Source organism: Andrena cerasifolii, chromosome 7 (assembly GCF_050908995.1).
Source record: "Andrena cerasifolii isolate SP2316 chromosome 7, iyAndCera1_principal, whole genome shotgun sequence".
In the NCBI taxonomy this organism is placed as follows: Eukaryota; Metazoa; Arthropoda; class Insecta; order Hymenoptera; family Andrenidae; genus Andrena; species Andrena cerasifolii.
Window position 1 is genome coordinate 6,922,285 of NC_135124.1, and position 24,801 is coordinate 6,947,085.

Here is a 24,801-nt window from a genome sequence, read left to right on the forward strand (position 1 = left end):
ACGGTGACAGGAATTTGCACGTAACAATAAAGGGTGACCCAAAAATGAGGCCTCTTTTAGCCTCTTTTTGGTCCCACGATTTTGGAACTGAATTTTCAGCCACATGATACCTTATGATGAGACATCAATCACGACAAATTTTCAAGTTGAGGTGACAATTAGTTTCTGAGATATGGGACTTAGATTTTCAAAATGCGCAAATAAAAATCAAAATCAAGAAACACAAATGTCTGTGTTGTGGGTGCTTTTTTAAATATATCGTCCACTATGTTGAATCGGCCATTGTGAGTTTTGAAAATCTAAGTTCAAATTCGTTGTTAGCAGTCAACAGAACTCACAATGGCCGATTCAATATGGTGGACGATATATTAAAAAAAGCACCCACTACACAGACATTTATATTTCTTGATTTTTATTCTTTTTTCGCGAATTTTGAATATCTAAGTTGAAATTCGTTGTTAGTAGTCAGCAAAACCTCTGGAAATAATTGTTTAAATTATCGGACTGACATAGAAGTTGTATGGGCTGGCGCGTAAACAAATTTTCACTTCTTCGACTTCCCATATCTTAGAAACTAATTGTCACCTCAACTTGAAAATTTCGTGTGATTGATGACCCATCATAAAGTATCGTTTCGCATAAAATTCAGTTCTAAAATCGTGGGACCAAAAAGAGGCTATTTCTTGGGTCACTCTTTAATTGAGATAAGATAAAATAGTGGAGGTCGTCAGAAATCATCGAAGAGAAGTTACTTTTTGTAAAATACAGATTGTTCTATTGAAAATATTATTAGTGTTTAATGTGTTTGGAAATATAATAAGGCTTGTACATTTTTGAGTGATAATAACTTTTGATTTTAAGCTTGTATGAGCGATAATAAATTTTTATTTTAATTTGATTTTTTTTTTATAATTCTGTTCGTTAGAATTTATTATTATTTAAGATTTATTCTAGGATAATTAATTGAGATGCCTGTGTTGCTTCCTGTTATTAGATATTTTTTACTCGCATGTAGATATTTAATGCCAGATGATTGTTACGAGTATTGGAACTGGACTTTATCGGAATCACTTAGCGCTTTCTGATAATAAGGAAAATAATTTTGCTTGCTACCCTTGCGCTTAAATTTATCGCACAGAGTGCGAATTATTGTACCTTGAGCTAGTAAAAATTTAAATTCATTTTACATTAAAAAACGCACGTAAAAACAACCGTTATATCTATTAAAGAAAAATCTGGAAACGAATAAAAATTTCCACTTGCATTTGGCTTGAAATAAATTTACTAACTGAAACTTTGTCGATGCCCCTGGCGATATATTTAATAGAATTATTACGATATTACAGGCGAGCAAGGTTAACGGTAACGAAAGTACATTCGTGCGTGAATAAAATCTTCTTATTAACCATTTTCTATGCTAAATTTATTCGTTCCTCCTCTGAGAAAAACGGTGCGCGTTCGTGTAACTATAAAGTTTCGCCCCGCTTTCTTTTTTTAAGTCGCCACGAGACATTGATATAAAGTGAAACACGCCGCCTCAGTCGACCAATAGAAAATCGATAAGTTATTCTATAAACGTTATCAAAGGTGTCGGAATGGTCGATAGACTGATGCCATTAAAATATACAGTCAAAAGCAACGTGGATTTCGGCGTTAAAACACAGGGGTGGGATCCTCGATGAACAGCTTCTCCCTCGTGGCAATTTAATTATAAAAACTGACAGGAACCCTCGAGAGGGTGCCAGCACCCTTTATCGAAATAGGAAATTGAGGATGCCACGTGGAAATAATGAAAATAGGATTGCTTCCACCCCTTCGAAGCTGATGCAATTTACCGGCATCGTTCGGCAGTGTTTCTCCTTTTCGATTTTATTGGCGAATAAAATGTTCTTCTTTCTTGAGAAACACGTGATATTTTGCCGAAGGAGACGGGGCGCAAAGTAATTACTAATTTCAGCAACTACATACACAAATTAGTGTGAATTCTGCGGTGCATATTGCGATTAGAAATATTTCTTGAACAAAATACCGTTTTCCTATGCGGACAGTTATTTTCCTCGAAATAAAGTATACGCTTCGAGTAAGGGACAGGTTAAAGCGTTTACCTCGTACACGCGGAGACACGCTTGCAATAGAATCTACTAGGCAAGCTATCCTCGAATAAAATTTCAGAATGCACACAATCGATGGCTGGTGTCGCTTCGTAACAGGTTACACAATCGACCGGTTCTTTCCTTCTTCAAGAATTACGTGAATTCTTTATGTAAAAGCTTCCTTTGGAAACAGTTACATCAAGGTGTCAGCAGACAGGAGTGAAAATTGATTATGCAATGAGACAAAACGGCTCGGAGCACACCGAGTCGATGTATAAAATCCACGAATTAAAGGTGCAATATTTTTGCAAGCACTTCTAACGAATCGTCGTGTATTAAATCCAGCAGAAGCGACTCGGGATGCGATCGAACAGGAAAATCGCGAGAACGATGAAAAGGAGAGGCCAAGGGAGAAATTCCGCGTGGAAGAGCATTCGAGAATCTTAAGCCGCGATCACGAGCGATAGGACACTTCGATCTCGATATTTGGAGCAGAAGAGACATGACATTAGACTCGATTTCCAGCGAATCCAGACGCTCCCCCGTAACGCGATCTAGTCGTGCGTGTTTATAGAGCAGGGATTGAAACGTGACGCGTTCTATTGACAGTCCTGTGTCACGTGCACGCACGCGTGACAGTCACCGCACAACAATAGCCGCCGAAAACCTCTGTAATCAATAATTCTATAGAACCGTGTATGTAAATTGTCCTCGACTTCGCGCGGAGCACAATGGGCTCACGAATTATCGCCGTGCACGAATTTGTACAGAAAGCTCAAGGCGCGAAGATGAATTGACACTTTGATAACCGCTCATTTTGGAGCAAGAGCTTCCAAACTGTTCCTTAGTGTTGAGCTTTTGAGTGTCAGGTTGCACGAATATAGAAATATTAGCACTGCGTGGTTTTTACAGTGAGGTTTATCTAATTTCATGCACTCACACTGAAATTTTGCTGCGGCATCATTTTTTTTTTAATTTTTGACACCGAAAATTGGAGGCTGATAAAATAAGTAAATGAGTCACTTTTTTATTTTTCTGTGATCAAACACTTTTGAATTATGCATTAAGTTGCATGAATTTGTGTCAAGGAATTATTAAGTATAAGTGAATTGAAACAGTTTTTTGAAGTCTTCGATTTTTACAGGCCGAAGCAAAGCATATGCAAATGCTGGGAATATTATTAATGTAAAAATACTGCGATAATTTGTGCGGGCAAATCATCCCCACTTGACAGCGGTTATCAAAGTATTAAAATAATTGGGGTTCACTTTTAGAGACTTGGATTAAGTTTGCTTAGTTAGTAAGAGAATTTCTTTAAAACTATCTTGGCAAGGAATATACAAAACGACTTGATTTGCAAATTTTTTACTTTCTTTGACCATTAGGAGTCGTCCTTAAATTACGTAAGGCTTTTGGGGGGGGGTCGCGAATTTCTTGCGTTTTCTTACAGGGGGGGAAGTCAGGTAGTGTCTTACGTAATATTTTTTAACCTAATTTTCAATAAATACAAATTCTATCAGTAATGTTCCAGAGAAATAGTTTTAGTTTAAATTTTCCGAAACCCAGTTAAATGAATTATATAAACTTTTAAAAGAATATTTAATTACTGAAAAAAATTAAATGTAAAAAATATTACGTAAGAAGGGGATTGCGATATCAAATCTTATGAATTCTTATACTGGGGGAGGGAGGAGGTAAGAAATCGCCAAAATTACCCTTACGTAATTTAAGGACGGCCCCTTACGCACCAGTTCACGTTCAAAAGTTCCGCGCTGGTTTCCCTAGCTTGACGTTTCTTCCTAAATTAGAACCTACACTTGACACGGTTACTACTTTTCACTTTAATAACCTGCCACTCTCCCGTTTACTTATATTATATCGGGTCATTCTAATTCCTCTGCAAGTCCTGATTATTTCATTTCTGTTTCCGCCAACGTCGAAACATGATGCTTAGAACGAAAGGGGAATATCGTCGTCGGAACAATGCCACCTATTAGAAAGACTGAACTCATTACAGCATGCTGAGGAGAAAGAGACGATTTTACACAGAGATTTTTGTGCATCGAGAAACTCCTACCCACGAGTCTCTTTAAAAATATCGTCACCGATAAGATTAATGCGAAGTTGACCTACTGCAGCAAGTAGTCCCGACATTTTCGGTGTTACCAGGCCTGACAATTTCACCTATCTACGTTTCTATAATTATTCTAAACGTTCTACATATCCTGTGCCCTAAAATCTTGTGCAACGATCAAACTACTTGCCACTAATTTTAATCGACAAATCTCTATTGCAGGAATTTTTTATTATAGAGGCTTACATTGGCACGTGGAGTAGAATTAGTTTCTAATGATTCACTAAAGCTAGCTATATATTAAAGGCAGATTTTAATCAGGGACACAACAACAGTTTTCAAGTTTTTTTAAAGAATAGGGAGTTTTCGATTTCACGTAGAAGGTGAACGCGATTTCTCTGAGGAACATTGTGATTCGAAGATATTCTATTTATTTATGGTAGTTTGCTTCATAGCATACAATTAGAGGAAACTTTACTGCGTGAACAATGCAGATAGAGTGTTAAAAACAGTCAAACGACGATGCATTAAATGCCTATGTTAGAAATGGAAGAGAGAGTATATCTAGGCGATTAGAAAACAGTGGCACAAAATTTGCAAGTCCAGCCTCGGAATTAAAAGAAATCTCCTAAAAAGCATTCAGAGTCCACAAATCTTGTATCTCTGAAATATCAGTACTCCATATAATATTTATATATTCTACTGTATCACAAAATTATTGCATTGCTGTCAACACTACTTTGCAATATTTCTTTTTAATTTTGAATTGCATCACACGCGCTGCCTATACACTCTCACAAACCCTGCAAAATTTTACCGGATCAGAATACAGCCCAGCTTTGAAACGACTCCACAAGTAATCGATCGAACTTAAATCCGTCAACTAACAAGGCCACGTGTAATTTTTATCACAGCATAAGACAACTGTATTCAACAAGCAGCGATCCTGCGGACCAACATTTATCAAACCTTACTTCTCGACTGCAAAACACGCTTGCAAACTTTGCAACGCCATCCTCCGATCACCCCAAATACAACCGAAATTATTTCCGCCAGTACGATCAGCTTTCAAAATACCAAGGCACCTTTCAGTAGCAGTTCCTCTAATTATTTTGAAGCGTTCATTCATTTACAGCAAGTGTACGGAATTCATACCACAGAAAAATCCCAGCAATGCCCTACCACGTCGCTGAGCACTGCCCCAGGACAAACCACGCGAATAAAGTTAGACAAAAGGGTGCTCACCGTTCATCTTGGGTGACAGTGATGTCAGGCGGGGGCGCGGAAGGCGAGGCACCGTCTGGAGCATCCAGTTTGCCGGCTGTTTCCTCGCTGTTCCTTGTCCTTAAATTCGTGCAACGAAACGCGAAGAGGTGACGAGCGAGCAAGGCTTGAAACAACTGATCCTCACGGCGACGACATCGCGGTATTCCCTCGTTTATCCCTTTTTCTTCCCCCGACTCTGGCTCCAGAACTCGATCCCGAGGACCTTGCCCAAGATCCAAGCCTCGATCCTCGTCACGCGAGCCGAACACGCTGGACTTTCAGCATAACTCCAGGCAATATCGCTTTACCGTTTGCACACCTCCGTCCACGCTTCAACGTTCTCTATTTGCCGCGATACTTTCAAACATTCCCGCGCCACTTTCACCGTCCGAATCCGTTTAATATTCCACTCTTCCTAATCTCTTTCCAATAGGCTTCCAATTAAACGGACTCCACGAACGACCGCCTATATCCCCCCGACTAAAGTTCAGCTTCGCCGTCACGTGCGAAATATAATTCCGCGTGATCCTTCGCGGACGCTCTCCACCGGGCGAACCTCAGGCTTCCACCGAACTTCTTCGACCACTGGAGGTCCTGCAGGAGTGCTGGAGCGCCTCCACCCCGTTTGACGCAACGAACTTGCTTCCGCGTCTCCGGCGCACCCTCCTTCGCTGGGTACGGACCGTTAGTTCGATTATTAGATTTATCGCAGAACGCCTTGCTCCCTCTGAGACCCTGCCTGGTTCTTAGGTGAAAGCGAACGGCAATTATCGTGGAGCGGGGCCAAGTGTGCCTGTAGTTTGCCCTGCGCTGGATCCTGTGCCCTCGTAAACACAGAGGCAAGAGAGGCGTCTCCGCGTACCCCGGATCGGAAACCAATCGCCGATGGCACTCTCTCGCTGAGTAGCTTCGAGTGGCCCCGAACACCTAGGTGGCCGCTGCTCGCCCGCACAGGTCACTGGTCCCGCGATTTCGGTATGCGGGGCCCTGTATTCGGGACGTGTCCCCTTCCGCCGCTCCTTTTCGCGCTGATCTGCGCGCCACTTTTTCGCCGATGCGAGGGACCTGATTTTCACTCGGAGCTTGCGTTTAGACAGGCTAACCGTTGCGGGGGGAATCTATCGGAATGAAATCGGTGTCTTCTTGAACATCAATTCTGTATCTCTTCGCTCTGTAACGTTCAGGAACTACGGTCTAAGAGCCTGCTGCAAGCGTGTCCTCCAATTGTGCGGAGCGCTCAGAGCCAATATCAACGAAGCACTGGATTCAGTGAACTGGTGTTTCGAGCACTGTGCGAAGCGTGCTCCTAACGCCAAGTCTGAGGCGACACTCCGTTCCGTGGGCTACCTTTCGTTCCAGACCCCTCATCATCCAGAGTCCGCGAGATCGATGGACCAGTGGACGAAGCCCGTTCGCGCGAAAACTTGACGAAGCGTGACGACTTCGGGGATACACCGACGATTCGCCCGGCGGGCGAGGAATGACGTCACCGCGGAGGAGACTGCATCCAACGAGGACCAAGGGTACGCTACGCGCTTTCGCCCCCGTCGTATCACTCGCGCTTCTCGGTGTGAAAAGGGAATCGGGGTGGCTGCGGGGAAGAGAGGGCGGCGCGCACGTGCAGTGCCGGAAAGGCCACGTTCTTTTCTTTCTTATCCCGAAAATCGATCGTTAAGACACGCTGCATCGAATGACACACGCCGAGGGGGTGGCGGGCACGCGTGTACGGCTGACCACCGACGCACACTCTACGCACCCTCTGCGCCGTCCAATTCTTCCTGTCTGCTGGCCCCCGGAGTCACTGGAGTCGGCTGTGCCGAGTCGATGGCGAATTTTCGCCAACGCCGCGTCCCCCTCGGGCGACTCTGTCCCTTCCTCTCTTTTATTTTTCTTATCTTCCCTCCCGAAAGGAAACGCGGACCGCTATCGGCGGGATTGGAATGCGATTCGCGGGTGCAGCCGGTACTAATCGCAACACTCGCCAACCGCCACGATGCACTCGAGAAGACTGGAGTCCCTCTCGGTAGGTGAGCCCCCCTCCCCCGTCTCTCCTTTCACCCTTGTACGCTTTCAGTGTTGTACCGAGGTGCTCGTGGCCACCGGTGTCGCGTCGAGTGGCTCGTGCCCGGCGTTGATTCGCGGCAAGGATACGATCGGGGAGGGGGAACCCGGGCTTTCGATTTAATTGCCTAGCGTCAGATGAAATTGGGGGAGAAAAATCGTGGCGGTTTCTGTTTACCGCGGAGATGTCGATGCGAACGGGGAAATCGAGTTGTTTGGTAGATCTGTGATTGGGGAGCAAGTAAAGTTTTAATTTGAAACACCCTTAGTATCCCCAGCAGCGAGGAAATTAATTTTTTTGAAAAAATTCTGCATATATGCGGAGTGATTCTTAAATTGGTTCCTTTATTTGGAGTGGAACTTTGAAGGGGGTAGTTATTGGTGAATGGGTTACTGTAATGAAGGGAATTCAGGGGATAATCTTTTAATCAAGCAGAAAGGAATTTCGATAGCCTACTCTTTCCGAAATTAAATTTCGGAAGTGCAGCAATGAAAAATTCGGCAAACTTGAATGAGCAAAGTTTCTGCAAGTGAAACAATTTTCTTTTAATCTAAATTTACGTATGATACCTCCACATTTATACTATGTACGCCTAAATTACAGAAGAAGGCTCTTCCATGAAGGGTAAAAGAAAATTACAGATTCGTAAAACGTGGGGAATTCGTGTGCACGGGCACCAGAGTCTCCGCGACCTTGTTACGACCCTGCAATCGAAACTTTTCTCTCTCGCGGCACCCTCTCGCTCCATCACGTGCTACGTTACTCCTCGCTTCCCTCTTCGTCAACCCCAGAGAACCTCTCTATTTATTAACTCCTACGTCCATCCTTCTCCCTCCCACGTTCACTCGCGAGTCGCCCCTCCGTCGTTGCGCCGAGGACACGGCTCGGTTAGGTTCGTAAATTCTCGGCACGAATATACAAGGTACGAGGACGAGGAAGAGGGAACGTTTCGTCGAACGAGAGGAAGGTAGCCGATGGTAGGTGCGAGAGAAGGATGGCCTAGCGGTGAAAGAAACGGCGCACAGATCTGAGAAGGAGCGTGCACTGAGTGAGTAAGTGTGACGAGAGCGTGGAGCGAGTGAAAGAACGTGTGTACGAGAAAGCGAATAAGTGAATGGGCGCGAGAAAGAGTAAGGACTTGAACGAACGTAAAAACTAGAATGAGGCGGCGCTCGGCGAGAAAGAGAGCGCGCACATACCACCGCTACCTTGCTCTAGCGGCCGTAGAGGAGGCGTGGGGACGAAATTTATCAAACTGCTATCTTTCGGGCCATTTTTAACACCTTATGAAGAGAATTAAATTTGTCCAAATTTCCCTTGAAGCCTCCTCAACATTTTTACTTTCAGAATAAAGTAGTTGTTTAATTTGGAGAAGGGACAATATTTGCCACACGTGTGTGAAGAAGATTTGTGGGAAATATGTATAAGTGTTGTGCTTGTTAAATTTGGGATTTACTGTTTTAAGGATGCTGTTGGTTGGTTTTTAGCGTCAGAGTGGAGCTATGCGATTCATATTGATTACAATGTTTTTCTAGTGTGCTTCTAAATGGTCCCCGGAGATTTTAGTGTTCCTTTTATGTTCCCTGAATTCGTGCAAGTGCACACCGCGCGTGTGTTTTAGAACGTTTTGCAGAGGAAGTTCCTACGTACAGAAACAGGTAACGAATTCACGTGAAATGTTAAAGGTGGTATGACTAACAAGCGGGGAATGGACGATCAACTACAAACAAGCACCGAAAAGCATCTGATTGAATGAAAAGCCACCGAATTGACGCAACATCTGACATTTCCCACTGGGAAAACAAGGAGTATGGCAGGAAGAAAATAGATACGGGAAATATACTGGAATAAAATACAGTGTTTTGATGTACAGTAAATTACATCAAACATTGGGTACGCGATAAATTGCGTGCAATAAATATAATTGAAGAGTCCTTATAAAAAACATTCTAAGTGCCAAAAATCAAATTCTATACTATAGTAGGTATTACCATTAGCAGATAGAATTTAATTTAATTTAATTTAATTTAATTTAATAGAATTTAATTTAATTTAATTTAATTTAATTTAATTTAATTTAATAGAATTTAATTTAATTTTGGCACTTACAGTGTTTTCCACAAGAACTCTTTAATTGTTCTTAAAGAACATAAAATTGAATAAAACCCCAGTAAAACATCGAATCGTGAAATTGACTCCGCTTCTTTCTAACCCGTGCATAAACATTGCTAAAGAATATTATTTAGTTTGAACTTTCTGTTAATTGCAATTGCTTTTCGTAACTCCTCGGTAAAGGAACATTCTACAGATCCTTTAATGATCGATTATACAAGGAGGAAGTGTGATTAAAAAGTCAGCTTCGTAATAACTGCTCCAAGTGTTATAGACGGAAAGGGGAGGACGGATGCATTAAACTGATGCAGTGAAAATTCACTTTTCCTTTCCAGAGTGATTGGATTTCATTAAAAGTAGATTATCTAATACATCTGCCGTTACAATGTCTCGACGTGCACACACCTCCAGAGAACGAGGTTACACGATTAATGAGAATTTCCGTGGTTCGAGGGACACAAAGAGAGAAAACTGCGACCGTAACCCTGGCACAGGACGATTTATGAGAGAGCTCGATGTGTACGTACCTAATATATACCGTGCTCTCGAAATTCAAAATCGATCCGACGTCGCATGGAACATTCGCGATACTACTCTGTATCGAATTATAGAAGCTATTGATCAACTTATCGTCTAATATACCGCCAACAATTATTTAGGAATCATGTCCCTGGATAATTTAGAAAACTGAACAAGGGAGCATTTACAACTGGAAAATTCCGATTTCAAAATCAGCCCTCAAAGTTATCGCGTTTTTTCGTTTTTAAACGATTTTATTCAGCATCGATCATCTGTTTGTATGGTTCAAATCTGGCAACTCAAATTTAACCCACTTCCAACTATTCAATTGTCTTGAAACTTTGCAGACGTGCAGAGTTTGGATGATAATACATTATTTTAAAAAAGTAATTAACCCCGAGTGGGTGAAAAAAATATATTAAAAAAAATTATGTTAAACGAGTTTAATAAAAATGTAGTAAAAACTAAATTAAAATGTACTAAAAACTAGAAAATAATTATTTTCTTGTACTTCAATTTTGACGGTGTTAATATCACTTTAAATAAAATCGTGGGGCACCATGTGCAACCAGAAGCTGAAGTATTAAAGTGATTCATATCCCGTTATGAAATGTGCCCCAAGATTTTATTTGAAGTGATATTAACACCATCAAAATTGAAGTACAAGAAAAGAATTATTTTTTAGTTTTTGATGCATTTTAATTTAGTTTTTACTACATTTTTAATAAAATCGTTTAACATAATTTTTTAATATATTTTTTATTTTAATATGTCTTTATTTATCTTTCGGTAGTGTGATAAAGCGTAATATTATATTTTAAGTTTTGTTCTACCTCGCATCGTTACAAAGTTATGACTTCATATGAATTTTTGTAATGTTTCTCTGCCACTTGTATGAATTCAGTAATAAACTTTATTTCCAACTTTCCATTTAGAAATATCTCAATAAAAGATTAGCGGGGATTGCGGATTAAATTCGTGGGAATCGCGTTTCATGAAATTACTAGATATTCCACGTAACAATTCATAACCGAATTAATAAATCCAATGGGCCCCGAGTAATTAATTAACTTCCCTCCTCATTATTCCTATTATTAAACAATTCCGCAAGAAATATGGTGTACCTATTACCTTCAATAAGAACTTTGAAGCTCTGATCAAAAACGTTTTCGTACACCCGGTACGCCTGCAAACACTCTCCAAATACACGTATCACGATCGATTTCTATCTGAATGTGAGCAGCTTCTTCGCGTAAAACGAATTCGGTATGGAATACCATTGAAAGCAGGACGAAAAAGGGAAGATAAAACGACGTTGTTGGAGTGACGCCACGAGAAATGGACCCGCGCGACGATAGAAATCCGACCTAATTGCAATAAGCTGGACGCGATCAGTCGTTAACTGGATCAGAAGCGTGCTTTCGAAAAGCAATTTATTGCTGAGTGGCGTTGGAAATCGAGATGAAGTTACAAGCACCGCATCGATTTCGATAACAGTGTTTCACAGACGTCGTCGCAATGCTAACAAAAAAAAAAGGCGGGTACATAAACCTGTCGCGTGCCAAGAGTCACGAGTTGGAATTTTGAAATGTAGATTCTACGCGAAATTAAATCGATTCTACTAGGCCAGAGGCTGTTGAAATAAATCAGCTCAAGTGACTTATTTCAGAGAAACATATTGCTTTTGCGATTCCTAGTGAATGACAAAACGATATGAGATTTAGAAAGTACGGGGTAAACGTTAAAGATAAAAATTTGAGGGGACGTTATAAAACAGAGATCCCTGATTTATTCCTGTGAGTGACATTTGTATATTTCTACTGTTTATGCAAGTGTTTCGATGGGATTATATTGAAAAATTCAATGAAATATTAGTTACATAACAATTCAATTTAACTGGATTCGATTTAAAAAATACATAGCAGAGGACCTTACGTATTGGTTTCCTCTTAAAAATGATTTGTTTCGCTATTTACGAAGCAGATTAAATTTGAGTGTATGTGCAAATCCTACCTTGAACGAGGCAGGAACATGGAGCCATCGATGAATACAGAACCGGAGAGCAGAATGTACCAGCTTGTGGCCAATTCGCCAGTGCTGAAATATTTCAAATGATAGTAGTTTAAATTTTTATACAGAAAGAAACTCTTATGCTTAAAGTAAATATTTTAAGATAACAATTGAGCACCTTGTATATTAAACTTATTGTCCACTTAAATTCGTTATTAAAAGTTTTTGACAAAAGCGAAACCGCCAAACTATATTTGTCTAAAGAGAAGAAATAATTTTGTAACTAAAAACTTAAATTTAGAAAATATTAATGAAGACAACAAGTTTACTGTATAATTAACATGATAAAAAATCTATGAGATAACTGTAACAATAGAGTAATATCCGATAAGCAGTTTTATGAAACCATATATCAATTATGATAATAGAGGAAATTATTAGTACTAATCCCTATCGATTAATAGCGAATTCTTCTTTTCACAGCTGACTGCACGCGGCGGAAGTTTCTGGTTCCGTTAGCAAGAAAATAGCGAGTAACTATTTAGTATTTTACGAATGCAAAGGAGCTTGTTGTTTATAATTATAAGATGGATTATTGTGGATAACAAATGCATTCTACGCGTTCGTAAACATATACGTGAATCATAGGTGTACAGGCGAATATAGGATTCATAAATATATAGATAATGTGGGAGACTAGAAAACGCGGGAATATTTCGTACTAGCTTTACTACTCGGCTTCGCCCGAAATTTAGATTCAGGTTTTATAAAAAAAAAATTATTAATTATTAATAATTAAAATTTATTAATTTTTTTTTTAAGTCACCTTCATCTGGATTAGCTAGGCACAATCAGCTGGGACAAGAAAGTTTTTAGGCGACAGACAAACACACAAACACTTTCTGCTTTATATATCAAGATAAATGATAGACGCCATATTGAAAATGGGAAAATTTCTTAACGAAATTAACCAAGAAAGTTTCAAGAAACATTGATGTATGTGAAAAAACTGAATGATATGCACTACATGTTCGAGGAATTATACTAAATCCTATTAATGTGAACAATAACTAATTTGATATATACTTACAATAAATGCATATTTCGTCGATATATTCTATCATCGTATGGAGTCTTGAGGGAAGGAGGTTAAATGCAACTCATGAGTTCGTACTTCAAAGATACTATGTATTGTAACCTTCCACCCTTGCATTTACTGATTCCCTCAAACAAATAGTTGTAGATGTTACTAACAAGAGTGTTTTTTAACTTTCTCGCAAACATTTCTTGCTTTTATACTGAATTTTTGAATGCACGAAACACACTTCACTGCCTCAGAGGAATACCGACAACGCTTTGAAATGGCGGGAAATTGGAATAGGAGGATACAGCGAGGAGCGTGTTGCGACATCTACGCTCGCTTAGAGCATTATGCAGTTTTCTGCGTGGGATAAAAAGGGAACGCGTCGATAAAGTAGCGTCGTGTGTAAAAAAAAAGCTGTCGATAAAGAAATTTCCTGCTGACAGTTTCACTGCAATCTCTATTTCAGAAACAGTAGAAAACTTTTTATGGAAAAGATGCGTACTAATTTATTGACGCAGGTAAAAGGGTATGTATTTTTAAATATTTGAAAATAACTTATATAATATTACTGCTATGATGAATACAATAATGTGTATAAATGCACAGTGTTATGAAAAATGAAATATAATAAATAATGCAAAATATTTATATGGTGTATATTTAATTTTTTTTTTATTTTACGCGACTCTTGCTATGACGCGTTTATACCAGAGATGCGAATACTTTATATTTAATTTCCATATGAAATATTTAAAACACTTTGCATGGATGTTTGCGATTAATCAAGATAAGTACTTACTAATAGAGAACGTGATTCGCATGGTGCCTCTCGTATCGGACAATTTTGCAAAGCCCACGGAGAATGGAATCTCTGCACGGACGTAATGCTTCCAGACCCAGCAGACCATAATATATGATCTGTAGATCCTGAAACAGAAGGGAAAGAAATGAAATACTGCCTTATTAAAACAAGAAATAAAATACTGTGCAACAAGCTGTGGCAAAAAGGAATTATTTTAAAATATTTTTTAAAACCAAATTCCCAATTAATTCTTCTCCTCGCTAATCAGTCTTGTACCCGAAGCGACTTTCATTTACTTGTGAATAAAAATATTTCAAAGGCAGAAGTGGAAATATAACAAGAGGATAAACTCAACGAATGTTACAAAAGCTATTTCATTATACATATCTATATGTATGAAAATCACTCAAGGTGGAATAAACCTGAAAAAAGCAACGGACTTAATTACATATTCACTGGAATAATTTCAAAAGTAGTGACTCAACAAATAATTAAAATTTCCATAAATTTTTATTGTTTAAAGATCTCCCATGTCGCAAGCCTCTCGAAAATATTATTTGACAGCGAACCTCGAGAAATATAGGCAAACTGAAATCTGCTGTTTGCATTTAATGGAATGCCTGCCGTCCCAAGAACTTATCTTCGAGCTGTTCGAAGTCGACACGTGCGAAAGGCGTTTTCAAGGTGGATTACGCTGTTTGCAAAGTTCCCGCACAAGTGTTCTTACCAGAAGTGCGCCATTCGAATCCAGTGCTCGCTATCGACCTATCGGTGTCGTTGGAACAATACATACGAAACTCGAACGAGACACGCGCGCCAAAGCAATTGCCTCTAATGCGACCCTAATGTTGCCATGCTATCTTGCACTCTGATCTCCATACCACGGTTACCCAAATTGATTGGTAAAACTGGTAACCCACTTGGTACGACTAGACAAACTCAATAAAATGAGAAGCATTCCCCGTGGCGAACAGTTTTTACCACTCAACTATTTACTCACATCTTCTGCTGTTTTATTCCCTGTTTCTTTTCATCTTTATCTAAATACCGAGCTAGAAGTTATCACATTGATTTGCAGTGACAAATACCACAACCTTAATAAACTGATTCGATTATTTTTTTTATTTTTCATGAATGTTCCTGAACAGTCTACGTTTCTGTTATTAATTATTTCAGACGAAGCAGACCTGAGCCCGATCAAATCGTCGCCTAACCGACCAAGGGAATGATTTACTGATTACTCAATGCTATATTAGCTTGGCAAGTATATTTTACGCTGCTAACACTACCCAGAGCATATTCCCTGCTAAACAATAATTTCTATGTACTTTAACCCGATCACTTTAATCCTCGAGCAAACAGAGCTCGATAAACGAGAATACATCAGCAATCTAATACAAACATCCACCAGCAAATTAATCAAACGCCCACAAACACAGCTACAACTCCCCCCGTTCGAATTAATTAGAATTCCCAACCCCCGCCACCATTTTCTCCGGATCCCAGTACAATTCATGAATATTGCAAATCTCGACTAACACACCGGTTCCACACGTGTCCCCGGAGTTCCTCTAGGATCCGTCATTAAAGTCGTTCGAAAAGTTAATAACCAAATGCACTTCCGCGGCGGCCGTAACGGCTCGCCAATTGTTGGTCAAGCATTGTTCTTGGAGCGCGATGGGAACGGACGAGTAATTTGCAATACCCCGCGCGTTGTTACTGTGCAGCCGTCCTTGTGCTTGGAATTATCAGAAGGTAGACACTCGCCCGAGCAGGCCCGCTGCCGTCCTTGTTTGGTGGTCGAACAGCGGCGATCGATGGCGCAAGGGATCGAGAAACGTAAGGATTCAATTTCCACGCTTGATCCGCAGGCCCCGTTCATCGACTTCCATAGAAAGAGCGAGCCTTCGTCGACGCGACTCCAGCCTCGGCAACGAGTGAATTAGTAACGTCGCCGTTACGATAATTAAACCGCCCTGTGCGCCTGACGTGTATTATAATGCACCTCGACCATCGTGATAATCGATGCTACGAGATTAAGGGGGTTGATCTCATGAACAGCGACGGGGGAAGATTGCAACACCTACGGGCGAAACATGAACGCTGAAGGCGATTCGACTTGTTGAAGTCTCTGGAGTCTTCGCTGATGGATACTCTTGGATCATGCGTGGATTATTGGGAATGCGATTTTTTTTAGGTAAAGGGGTGGGATTTTGGCGGAGGGGTCTTGGCTGCTGAACCAAGTTTCACGTAGCTGAGCGCAAGTTGTAGAAGTTTGGAAGTCCTGGTGAACCGTAGTTCATAGGAATCTACTTACAAGGAGAGTATTTTAGGTGTTAGCATCCTATCATTTTGATTTTTGGATATGTCATAGAGGACCGAAAAATAAGAAATACGTGTTTTTTTATTTTTCCCCGTTTTCATATATGGCGGGTGAAAACTGCGTTCAAAGTTAGGGTTGAAAAATCAGTTTTGCGGATTTTTGAAAATCTGGTGAGTCAGTCATATTTCGCATTCAAAGACACAAAATTCGTCCATTCACACTATTCCCCTATCTCTAATAGTTCTCGAGATATTCCACAAAAATGATTTTTCACCCCTAACTTTGAACGCAGCTTTCACCCCCCAAATATGAAAACAGGGAAAAATAAAAAAACACGTATTTCTTATTTTTCGGTTCTCTATAACATATCCAAAAATCAAAATGATCGGAGGCGGACACCTAAAATACTCTCCTTGTTAGTGGTTGATGAGTGCACCTTGCGTGGGTTAATATGTTGCGAAGTACACAGAGGGTCTTAAACCTAAAGAGCTTGGTAGAAGAAGCTAAGAATTTTAGAAGAGAGAATCGAGTGTCTGCAAGCTTTCAGTGTGACCCGAGCTAATTTGCAGATTCCAAACTAAAATGTACAAGCACCTAATAATTCGTAGGGGAGGCCGGGGCTAAAAGTTCCGATTTCGATAAAACATAAAAAATGACTGGAAAATAATGTAGTTATTCTCTTCACTATTGACTAATTTCTTGTTAAATTTATTATATCTTCTGATTTTACGCTTGTGTTTAATATATTGTAATAGGTTTCCCATAGAAAGTAATTTATTTGTGGCTGATCGAAGCGGAACTTCTTACCCCTATATGGGGCAAGTTGTTATCGCATTGGGGTAAGTTGTTACTATGATATAAGAGTTGCCTTTTAATGAAATATTTCATTTTCTAATGAAATAAAGCAGCATTTTATTAATAATGGTTATTTATGAAGGTTCGGACCGACAAAAATGTATTATCTTTAAAAGAAAACGAAAAGCGACAGTTTTTATTTATCTTTACGCATATCTTCGATCGAAGTCGTGTCCCTTTCCGCCTTTCATTCATATGTTCGCATTTTAAAGCACAGCGGAAACAATTTATACATTTGCGGCAGGTCTGTGAAGATAGCACCCCCAAATTCGAATTTTTGGAAAAACTCAACGGCATTCGTTTGTCCATCGTTTGCCCACGTTTGCCCATCAAAAATTTTCGTTTGACCACCCTCCAAAAAAGAGTTATGAACAAAATAAAAAAATTGTCTTCATCACCCATCATGAATGCATTTCAATTTTTTAATAGAAGGACACGAATGTACCCGACCTGGCCACGTTTGCCCACTCTCAGATTTCATTTGCCCACCCTCCAGAATTTAAATAAAAAATAAAAACCGCGAAAAAATGGGTATAGATGAAGCGATCGCGTTAAAGTTCGATTATTCTCGAAAATATTATCAAAATCGTTCTTTCAACGGTCCAATTCGTTAGTTTAGATGTAGAAGAGATTTGCCCATCCATTAATTTCGTATGCCCACCCTTCAGAATCGAATTATTAATGAAGATAGCCAAGAAGTGCGGGACCCGTTAAAGCGATCGCGTTAAAGTTCGATTTTTCTGGAAAATATTATCGAAATCGTTCTTTCAACGATGCAGTCCGTTAGTTTAGATGTAGAAGAGATTTGCCCATGCATTAATTTCGTATGCCCACCCTCCAGAATCGAATTATTAATAAAGATAGCCAAGAAGTGCGGTACCCGTTAAACCGAATACCTTTCCGTTCGTTTTTTTTCCGAATGAATTATCAAATTGATTGTTCTTACCGTAAAGGTTAAAGGTGTTTGGTGACATGTTATCCACTTCAATTTGTATCGCTCATCGTATACTTCACACTTTTCACACATCTGCAGCATGTGCAGAATAATATCGGAGTGGTTTTCTAGTCATCTTTCACTAATTACCGCAATGATATCGCACAACGGAAAATAATATAATCTCACAGTTACTTCACAAACCGTAAATGAACGCACGATCTCACAAGAGTTGCGCCCGAACTCTGTAGACCGACTGACTTTCGTGCGTCGTTGGAAACAATTCGAGAGTGTCGCAGACATCTGTTTACGTTTCGGCACGTTCGATGACGACACGCAGCGCTGCTACCCTAACTAAAGGGGCGCAGCGCCGAGTGCCACTGCCGAAACGTAAACAGATGTCTGGCGATACTCTCGAATTATTTCCAACGACGCACTTCTTGGCTATCTTTGTTAATAATTCGATTCTGGAGGGTGGGCATACGAAATTAATGCATGGGCAAATCTCTTCTATATCTAAACTAACGGACTGCATCGTTGAAAGAACGATTTTGATATTATTTTCCAGAAAAATCGAACTTTAACGCGATCGCTTCAACGGGCACCGCACTTCTTGGCTATCTTTATTAATAATTCGATTCTGGAGGGTGGGCATACGAAATTAATGCATGGGCAAATCTCTTCTACATCTAAACTAACGGACTGCATCGTTGAAAGAACGATTTTGATAATATTTTCTAGAAAAATCGAACTTTAACGCGATAGCTTCACCTGTACCCTTCTTTTCGAGGTTTTTATTTTTTATTTAAATTCTGGAGGGTGGGCAAATGAAATCTGAGAGTGGGCAAACGTGGCCAGGTCGGGTATATTCGTATCCTTCTTTTAAAAAATTGAAATGCATTCATCGTGGGTGATGAAGACAATTTTTTTATTTTATTCATAACTTTTTTTGTAGGGTGGACAAAAAAAAAATTTTTATGGGCAAACGTGGGCAAACGAAGGACAAACGAATGCCGTTGAGTTTTTTTAAAAAATCGAATTTGGGGGTGCTATCTTCACAGACCTATTTGCGGCGGGGCAAGTTTTTACGGTACCAACGTGCCCCAAGTCACGGTAACAACTAGCCCCTACCGACACATGTAGCAATTTCAAAGATTATTCTGCTTATACATGTATTCAAACGATAAACACTATTACACCATGTTCTTAAATGTCATTTGATCCATAAGGACGATTCAATCTATAATATCTACGTTAAATAATTGAAATAGACCAAAAAGTAATGATAGAAAAATTTTTACTTATCTGGTACGCGACTAATAGGTCCTTGCTTACAACCACACAATTCGCTGTCGCGGACGCTATTAAAGTGGGGGACAGAGTGGCGTGATCAACTCACGCGGAAAAAATAATTTAAAGTACAACGCTCTTTTTATTTTGAAGATAGAGCCGTCGGAACAACTTACCCCCGGAACTTTTAGCCCCGGTCTCCCCTACATAAAAGAAACTCCATACGAGAACCAATGCAATTCACTTCTTCCTGATACAGCCAAACCTAATTACCATCGACAGCAACATATTTTAAAATTGCTAAAAATTAAAGAGAAATCACTGAGAATTCTACTCGATAAGGGATCTTCAGAAACCATAAGCTGCTCCAAAGTAAATCCTCGTTGGGGAAGGCAGCATTATCGTTTCGGCCACAGTGCGCTGCGAAAAACGATAGGTACGACGGTACGTGACAATGCTCGAGCTCCACCTAACACAGCCAATTTATGTAATCCCCGAAATTACCCGTCCAAACCCCGAGGACGACGTAAAATCAGCTACCCTAATGTAGCGTAATGGTCACGCTGACCATGGTGCCGGCTAAGATAAGGCGGCCGAAACGGGGCTTTCCACTATCGTTGTAGCGTGCAGGCTTTTTGCTACAATCTAAGGATAGACAAATGTGTATTCCAGGAAAATCCTAAACTGAATTCCCCGTGCTGCCGGCCAAACAGTTCGGAATGGGAGACAGCCGCGTGGAAATGCGCTTCGCAGGGACACTTTTCTTCCGTGCCATCCTCCTTTTTCTCGGCCGGATAATCTCAGGAGAACAGGTGGCCGCGAATAAAAGCGAAGCTTTTAGAAGCCGTTATCGCTGCCCGCTTTTTCAGACCGTGACTTGGGATCGTCTGAATTTAAAGCGAGGCCGTTTCCGTTTGTCTCCATTCTCTATGTGCATCAATTTCGACCACCTACCTCGCGTGTACTCTTCCAAGGTTGATTTATGATAGGCATTTACACTGCTTTCCAACGAGCAGTCTTCAGGTGTAAATCAAAAATTTGGAGCCATCGTTTGGGGTGTACGCTACTGGGAGGCGGATTTTTTTTAGATACGTGATTGGCGAAGTGGTTGGTGCGCAAATTTCAATCACGTAATATTTGTCTAATACTAATTCAGAGTCAGGTGCAAGTGATAATTTGTGCAATATTCGAGCAATGCGATATTTCCAGTAGCGTATATTAATTGTAGAGATCCTACATGCATTCAGCTTAGAATTTTCAATGTGTTTTTTTTATTTCCTCAGTGGATTTTAAGTTGATGAAATAAAAACGAACTGAAAAGAGAAGCTGTTGGTTATGAGGATGTTTAAGAATTGCAAATGCTAATGGAACAAAGAGCTTAAAGCACATAGGTTCAAAAGTCCTTCTGGTATTAAAACAAAAGAACTAATTGACGGATTTCAAAAATTCTTTCGGGATTCTTTTCGTAGATGAACTCGCTATCGCATTACCAACTATCATAAAGTTTCGTCCACTCGGTTTGATTTTATTCAGCATCTTTTAGCAACAAATTACCGGTTTCGGGGCACTGTAATTACAAGATGTACCAATTATCGACTTTTCATTATTTTGCTGTAATAAGTGGTAACACGATAGCCATACTCATATATATTTTAAAAAAACTTTCGATTTTTCCTTTTTACCAGAATTCTTTAAAAAAAACCTAAATTTTGAATGGATTACACGAAAATGTACCCTTAACATTGCAACTCGTCGTCGGAAAGTAAATAAAAAATATAGAACACAATTGTTGTTCCAAAATTTAATTCTTTAATTGTTCAATTTCGAAGAAGGTAGATGACTGCAGAGCACATGGCCAATAGAAATATCTTTAATTTAACTCCAAACTACTCGCTCCATGCCCAACACTTGGGTAAGAAAAAGCTAAGCAAATAATACCAAGCATCTCTGAATTTCAATAAATACTTCTCCTCAAATGCAGCAGAGATATTTCAATAGTTCTACCATTGCACGACGCACCCTGCATAATATTTCCACCTTCCTGCTCCCACTGTTATCGATAATACGCGAATGACGTTTCAAATCAGCGTTATTTAAAAAATGCTCGAGCCACACGTGACGACAGTACTTAAACTCGAAAAAGAAAACAATCGCCTGGAGTGGGTCTGGGATAGAGGATTCCTTCTCTCCAAGTGCAAATATCGGACTCCGCGAGCAGAAAAGCACGCGAATGGAGGTTCTCCACGGCGCCGGTCGGTCTCCGAAACATAGCAAGCGTTTCAAGAGAAGGAAAGGGGCGCTGTTCGACTTCGCTGCCTCTCGATCTTCTCCCATCCACCTTTTTCATTCCTTTTTCGCGCGAAAAGTGGAGCGAACACTGGACGACCTTCACGTATGGATCGTATGAGCCCCGAGTTACGAGCGCGCCTCATAAGATTTTTAAAGGGGATCCGCGGGGATCGGCGTAAATATCAATTATTTCGGGGCCCCCTGGAGCCTCGTGTCCGAAACGAAACTTCTATCCATTAGACTCTAATGGCTGGAGAGAGAGCAGTGCATTTCTCAACGGACGAAAATGGATCGGAGGTGCTCCATTTCCTAATCAATTTAATCGAAGTCGTGTTTCTTTCTATGCAATCCAGTGGATATTTGATCGCCCCTATATCTCGGACAGGAAGAAATCCAAGAAACTACTTGAAACTAGAGAATAATGAAATTAAAACGAGTACCTTCACTTCTGTGTAATTTCCTGTATCATTTTAGAATTGTATCTTAGCACGTTCCAATTAAATTAAAAGCAATCCACGAAAAATATAAATGCATTGTGTCTTTCTTTAATGAAAGCACGTAGACGGTGTAGTTTTTATTATTTAATCGTTTCCCTTGCCTTCGAGGATACAGAAGAATGTGGACGACAATAATTGAATGGTTTCACAGTTTCAAAAATTCTTGTCTGATTAAGACATCTAGATTAGTATATCAAGAACGCGAATCTGTAATGTACTTGTAAATTGTAGGTTAATTATTTAATAGAATAACAGGGTAGGTTTTTAAAACAGCGTCTTGCTGAATCCCGCCCATTGCGCCACAAAAGGGAACAAAAAAAGACCAAATGTATAATAATCTAGCATAATTTGTTGGAGCAATAAAGACGTATTATTATTATTATTATTAGTAGTAGTAGTAGTAGTAGTAGTAGTAGTAGTAGTATCTGTTCGAAAGGAATTTTATACAAGCCTTAAATATTTTCATTTTACCATTCCATTATTGCATTGACAAATTATGTTAATTAATTCATTAATCAGGCTTCACAATTGTAACTCTTGATTCGCGCATTTCTAGGGAATCAGTAGTAAATCGAATGGAAAACGAACATCGATTAAAGCATTCACTGTGACATGACTAATTAATGCATGATTAATTTATCAGCGTAAGCTATTAATCGAACTGGTGAGGAAACGTCACAGCAATCCAGGCCTCTTCGTGGGAAATCAGGTCAAGAAGCAATATTTTTCACTGTTACGTGAAAAGAAAGGAAACGAGGAAGGGAATTAAGAACCCTCCTGTTTCCAGTCTGACAATCCAATCCTACTATTGGATTTCTGACTGAGCACTTTTTCTCCTTGCAGTAATTCCCCACGGCTAAATACCTCGAAATAATGACAGTGTTACGTCCAAAGAAGGAATAAGATGCGCATTTTGTGTGCACAACAGACTGCTGTGCCTGAAATTACACGGCATTTAAATGGACCTTGAAATTGCACCCTTAAAGGGACTTCGCGACGGAGTGCAACGAAAGTGCAAGTAACCCGTTTATTACTCGAAACCCAGCTCATTGCATGCAGATGCAGACGTAAATAAACGTTTGAGAATATACAGGTACAAGTCGCTCGTGAATTTAAAATAGATAAAGAGTGGAAGATTCTCAACCAAAGGCGTGCACCGAGCGAAGGAACTGATTGATAAATTAGAACGTACTCATTCTGTCGACACTTGTATCCACGATTGCTTAATGTATCCATAATTTTCAACTTGCGAAAAACTTTTATCTGCCTCCGCGAATCCAAAACTCCTGTTTGTTTCGCACACGTACCATTGTTGACGCGTTAAATTACATCCGTAGTAATTAAAAACGGGAGTGATCGGTAGAATACTCGAAATGGCGGGAGTAAATAATTTTCGAATAGATTAAAACGAAAAAATTCACCGTGGGTTGTTGGAGCAGGTTTATTAATTCGGGACAGTCATAGATGGATTCTTTCGAAATTTTGGAGGATGAAAATTTAAACTAGATTGATTTCGAAACGAGGGAGAAATGTGTTATTTTTCGGTGGCGTTAAAATTTAAATTTTGAACCGTTATGTTCGTGATATTTCAGTAAAATTCCTGGGCAAAAATTACTTCTCTTTCGGAAGAAATATCTTCTTCGTAGAAATTGTGTGTCTAGTATTAATAATTATTCTTATTTATATTTCTTACAGATATACACTGTTTCTTACATCTCCGGGAGATTCCATGAAAACTCGATCACATTTTGCACGAAATTTTGGGAATTTTGCTGGGACTAAAGTATGATATAATCCACATGAAATTGTCACGAACCAAGTAGTCTCGAAATTGTTTAGGAACTACAAGACCTCGAAGTTTGAAAAGTTGACCTGCTTTCGAGAAACTTTTTCTGCATATATTTTCTAAACAAAATTCTAAACCGACACATTTTAACCCCGACTTAACCTCTCCCCTTCTAATTTCACGTGGACTACATCATGTTTCAATTTTAACTGCAAAAATTGGTCGCTTTCTGTGGAATGCCCCTCTTAAAATTACTTCAACTCTAGGTTGAACAATTTTTAAAATTCACAAACAATTCTAAAAACCCATCGTTGACCCTTAAAACCAGTCTCCTTGGGCTCCCCAATAGGTACATATAATCAGTGACATCGGGGATCGGACAGATCGTGCAATCAAAGCTGACAAAGATCGACGATCTCGCTATCAGCAGAGCTGCACGAAATCAAACCGCGTTGAATGTTTCCACGGGAATGAAATTTCAAAGACTCCCAGCGGTGGTTGCTTCCGCCGTCCCACGAACAAAACCGATCGAGGACGTCGGCACAGACGCCATTATTTATTTTGTTTAAAACTACCGCACGCCCCCACGCAGAATCGATATCCACGAGCAATATCTGAGACGACTCGGAGATGAAACTGCAGCCATTTTCGTGAATAATGCGAGAAGAACGAACCGAAAACCAGTGGCGTAAAAGATCTACTAAATATTGTATTAATACGATAATACATTACGTGGAAAGTGTGAAAGTTAAGGAGTATTCGGGTTTAGGCGGTTAATTTTTCATGAGATTTCATGATTTTTTTC

The 24,801-nt window shown here is 39.8% G+C and overlaps 1 protein-coding gene across 3 annotated transcripts in view; it reads right to left on the reverse strand.

Annotated features, from left to right (window-relative positions):
* LOC143371802 (rap guanine nucleotide exchange factor 2) overlaps positions 1–24,801 on the reverse strand; it is a 228,509-nt gene that overhangs the window by 146,789 nt on the left and 56,919 nt on the right. For 2 of the 3 annotated variants that reach the window (XM_076817410.1, XM_076817409.1), the window contains exons 3-4: positions 14,020–14,147; positions 12,140–12,223 (exon numbers count right to left, since the gene is read on the reverse strand). In XM_076817410.1, coding sequence (XP_076673525.1) covers positions 12,140–12,223; positions 14,020–14,147 — 212 coding nt within the window. Of the gene's footprint in view, positions 1–5,412; positions 6,417–12,139; positions 12,224–14,019; positions 14,148–24,801 lie in introns of those variants that run through there. The other variant, XM_076817414.1, reaches the window with a different exon arrangement.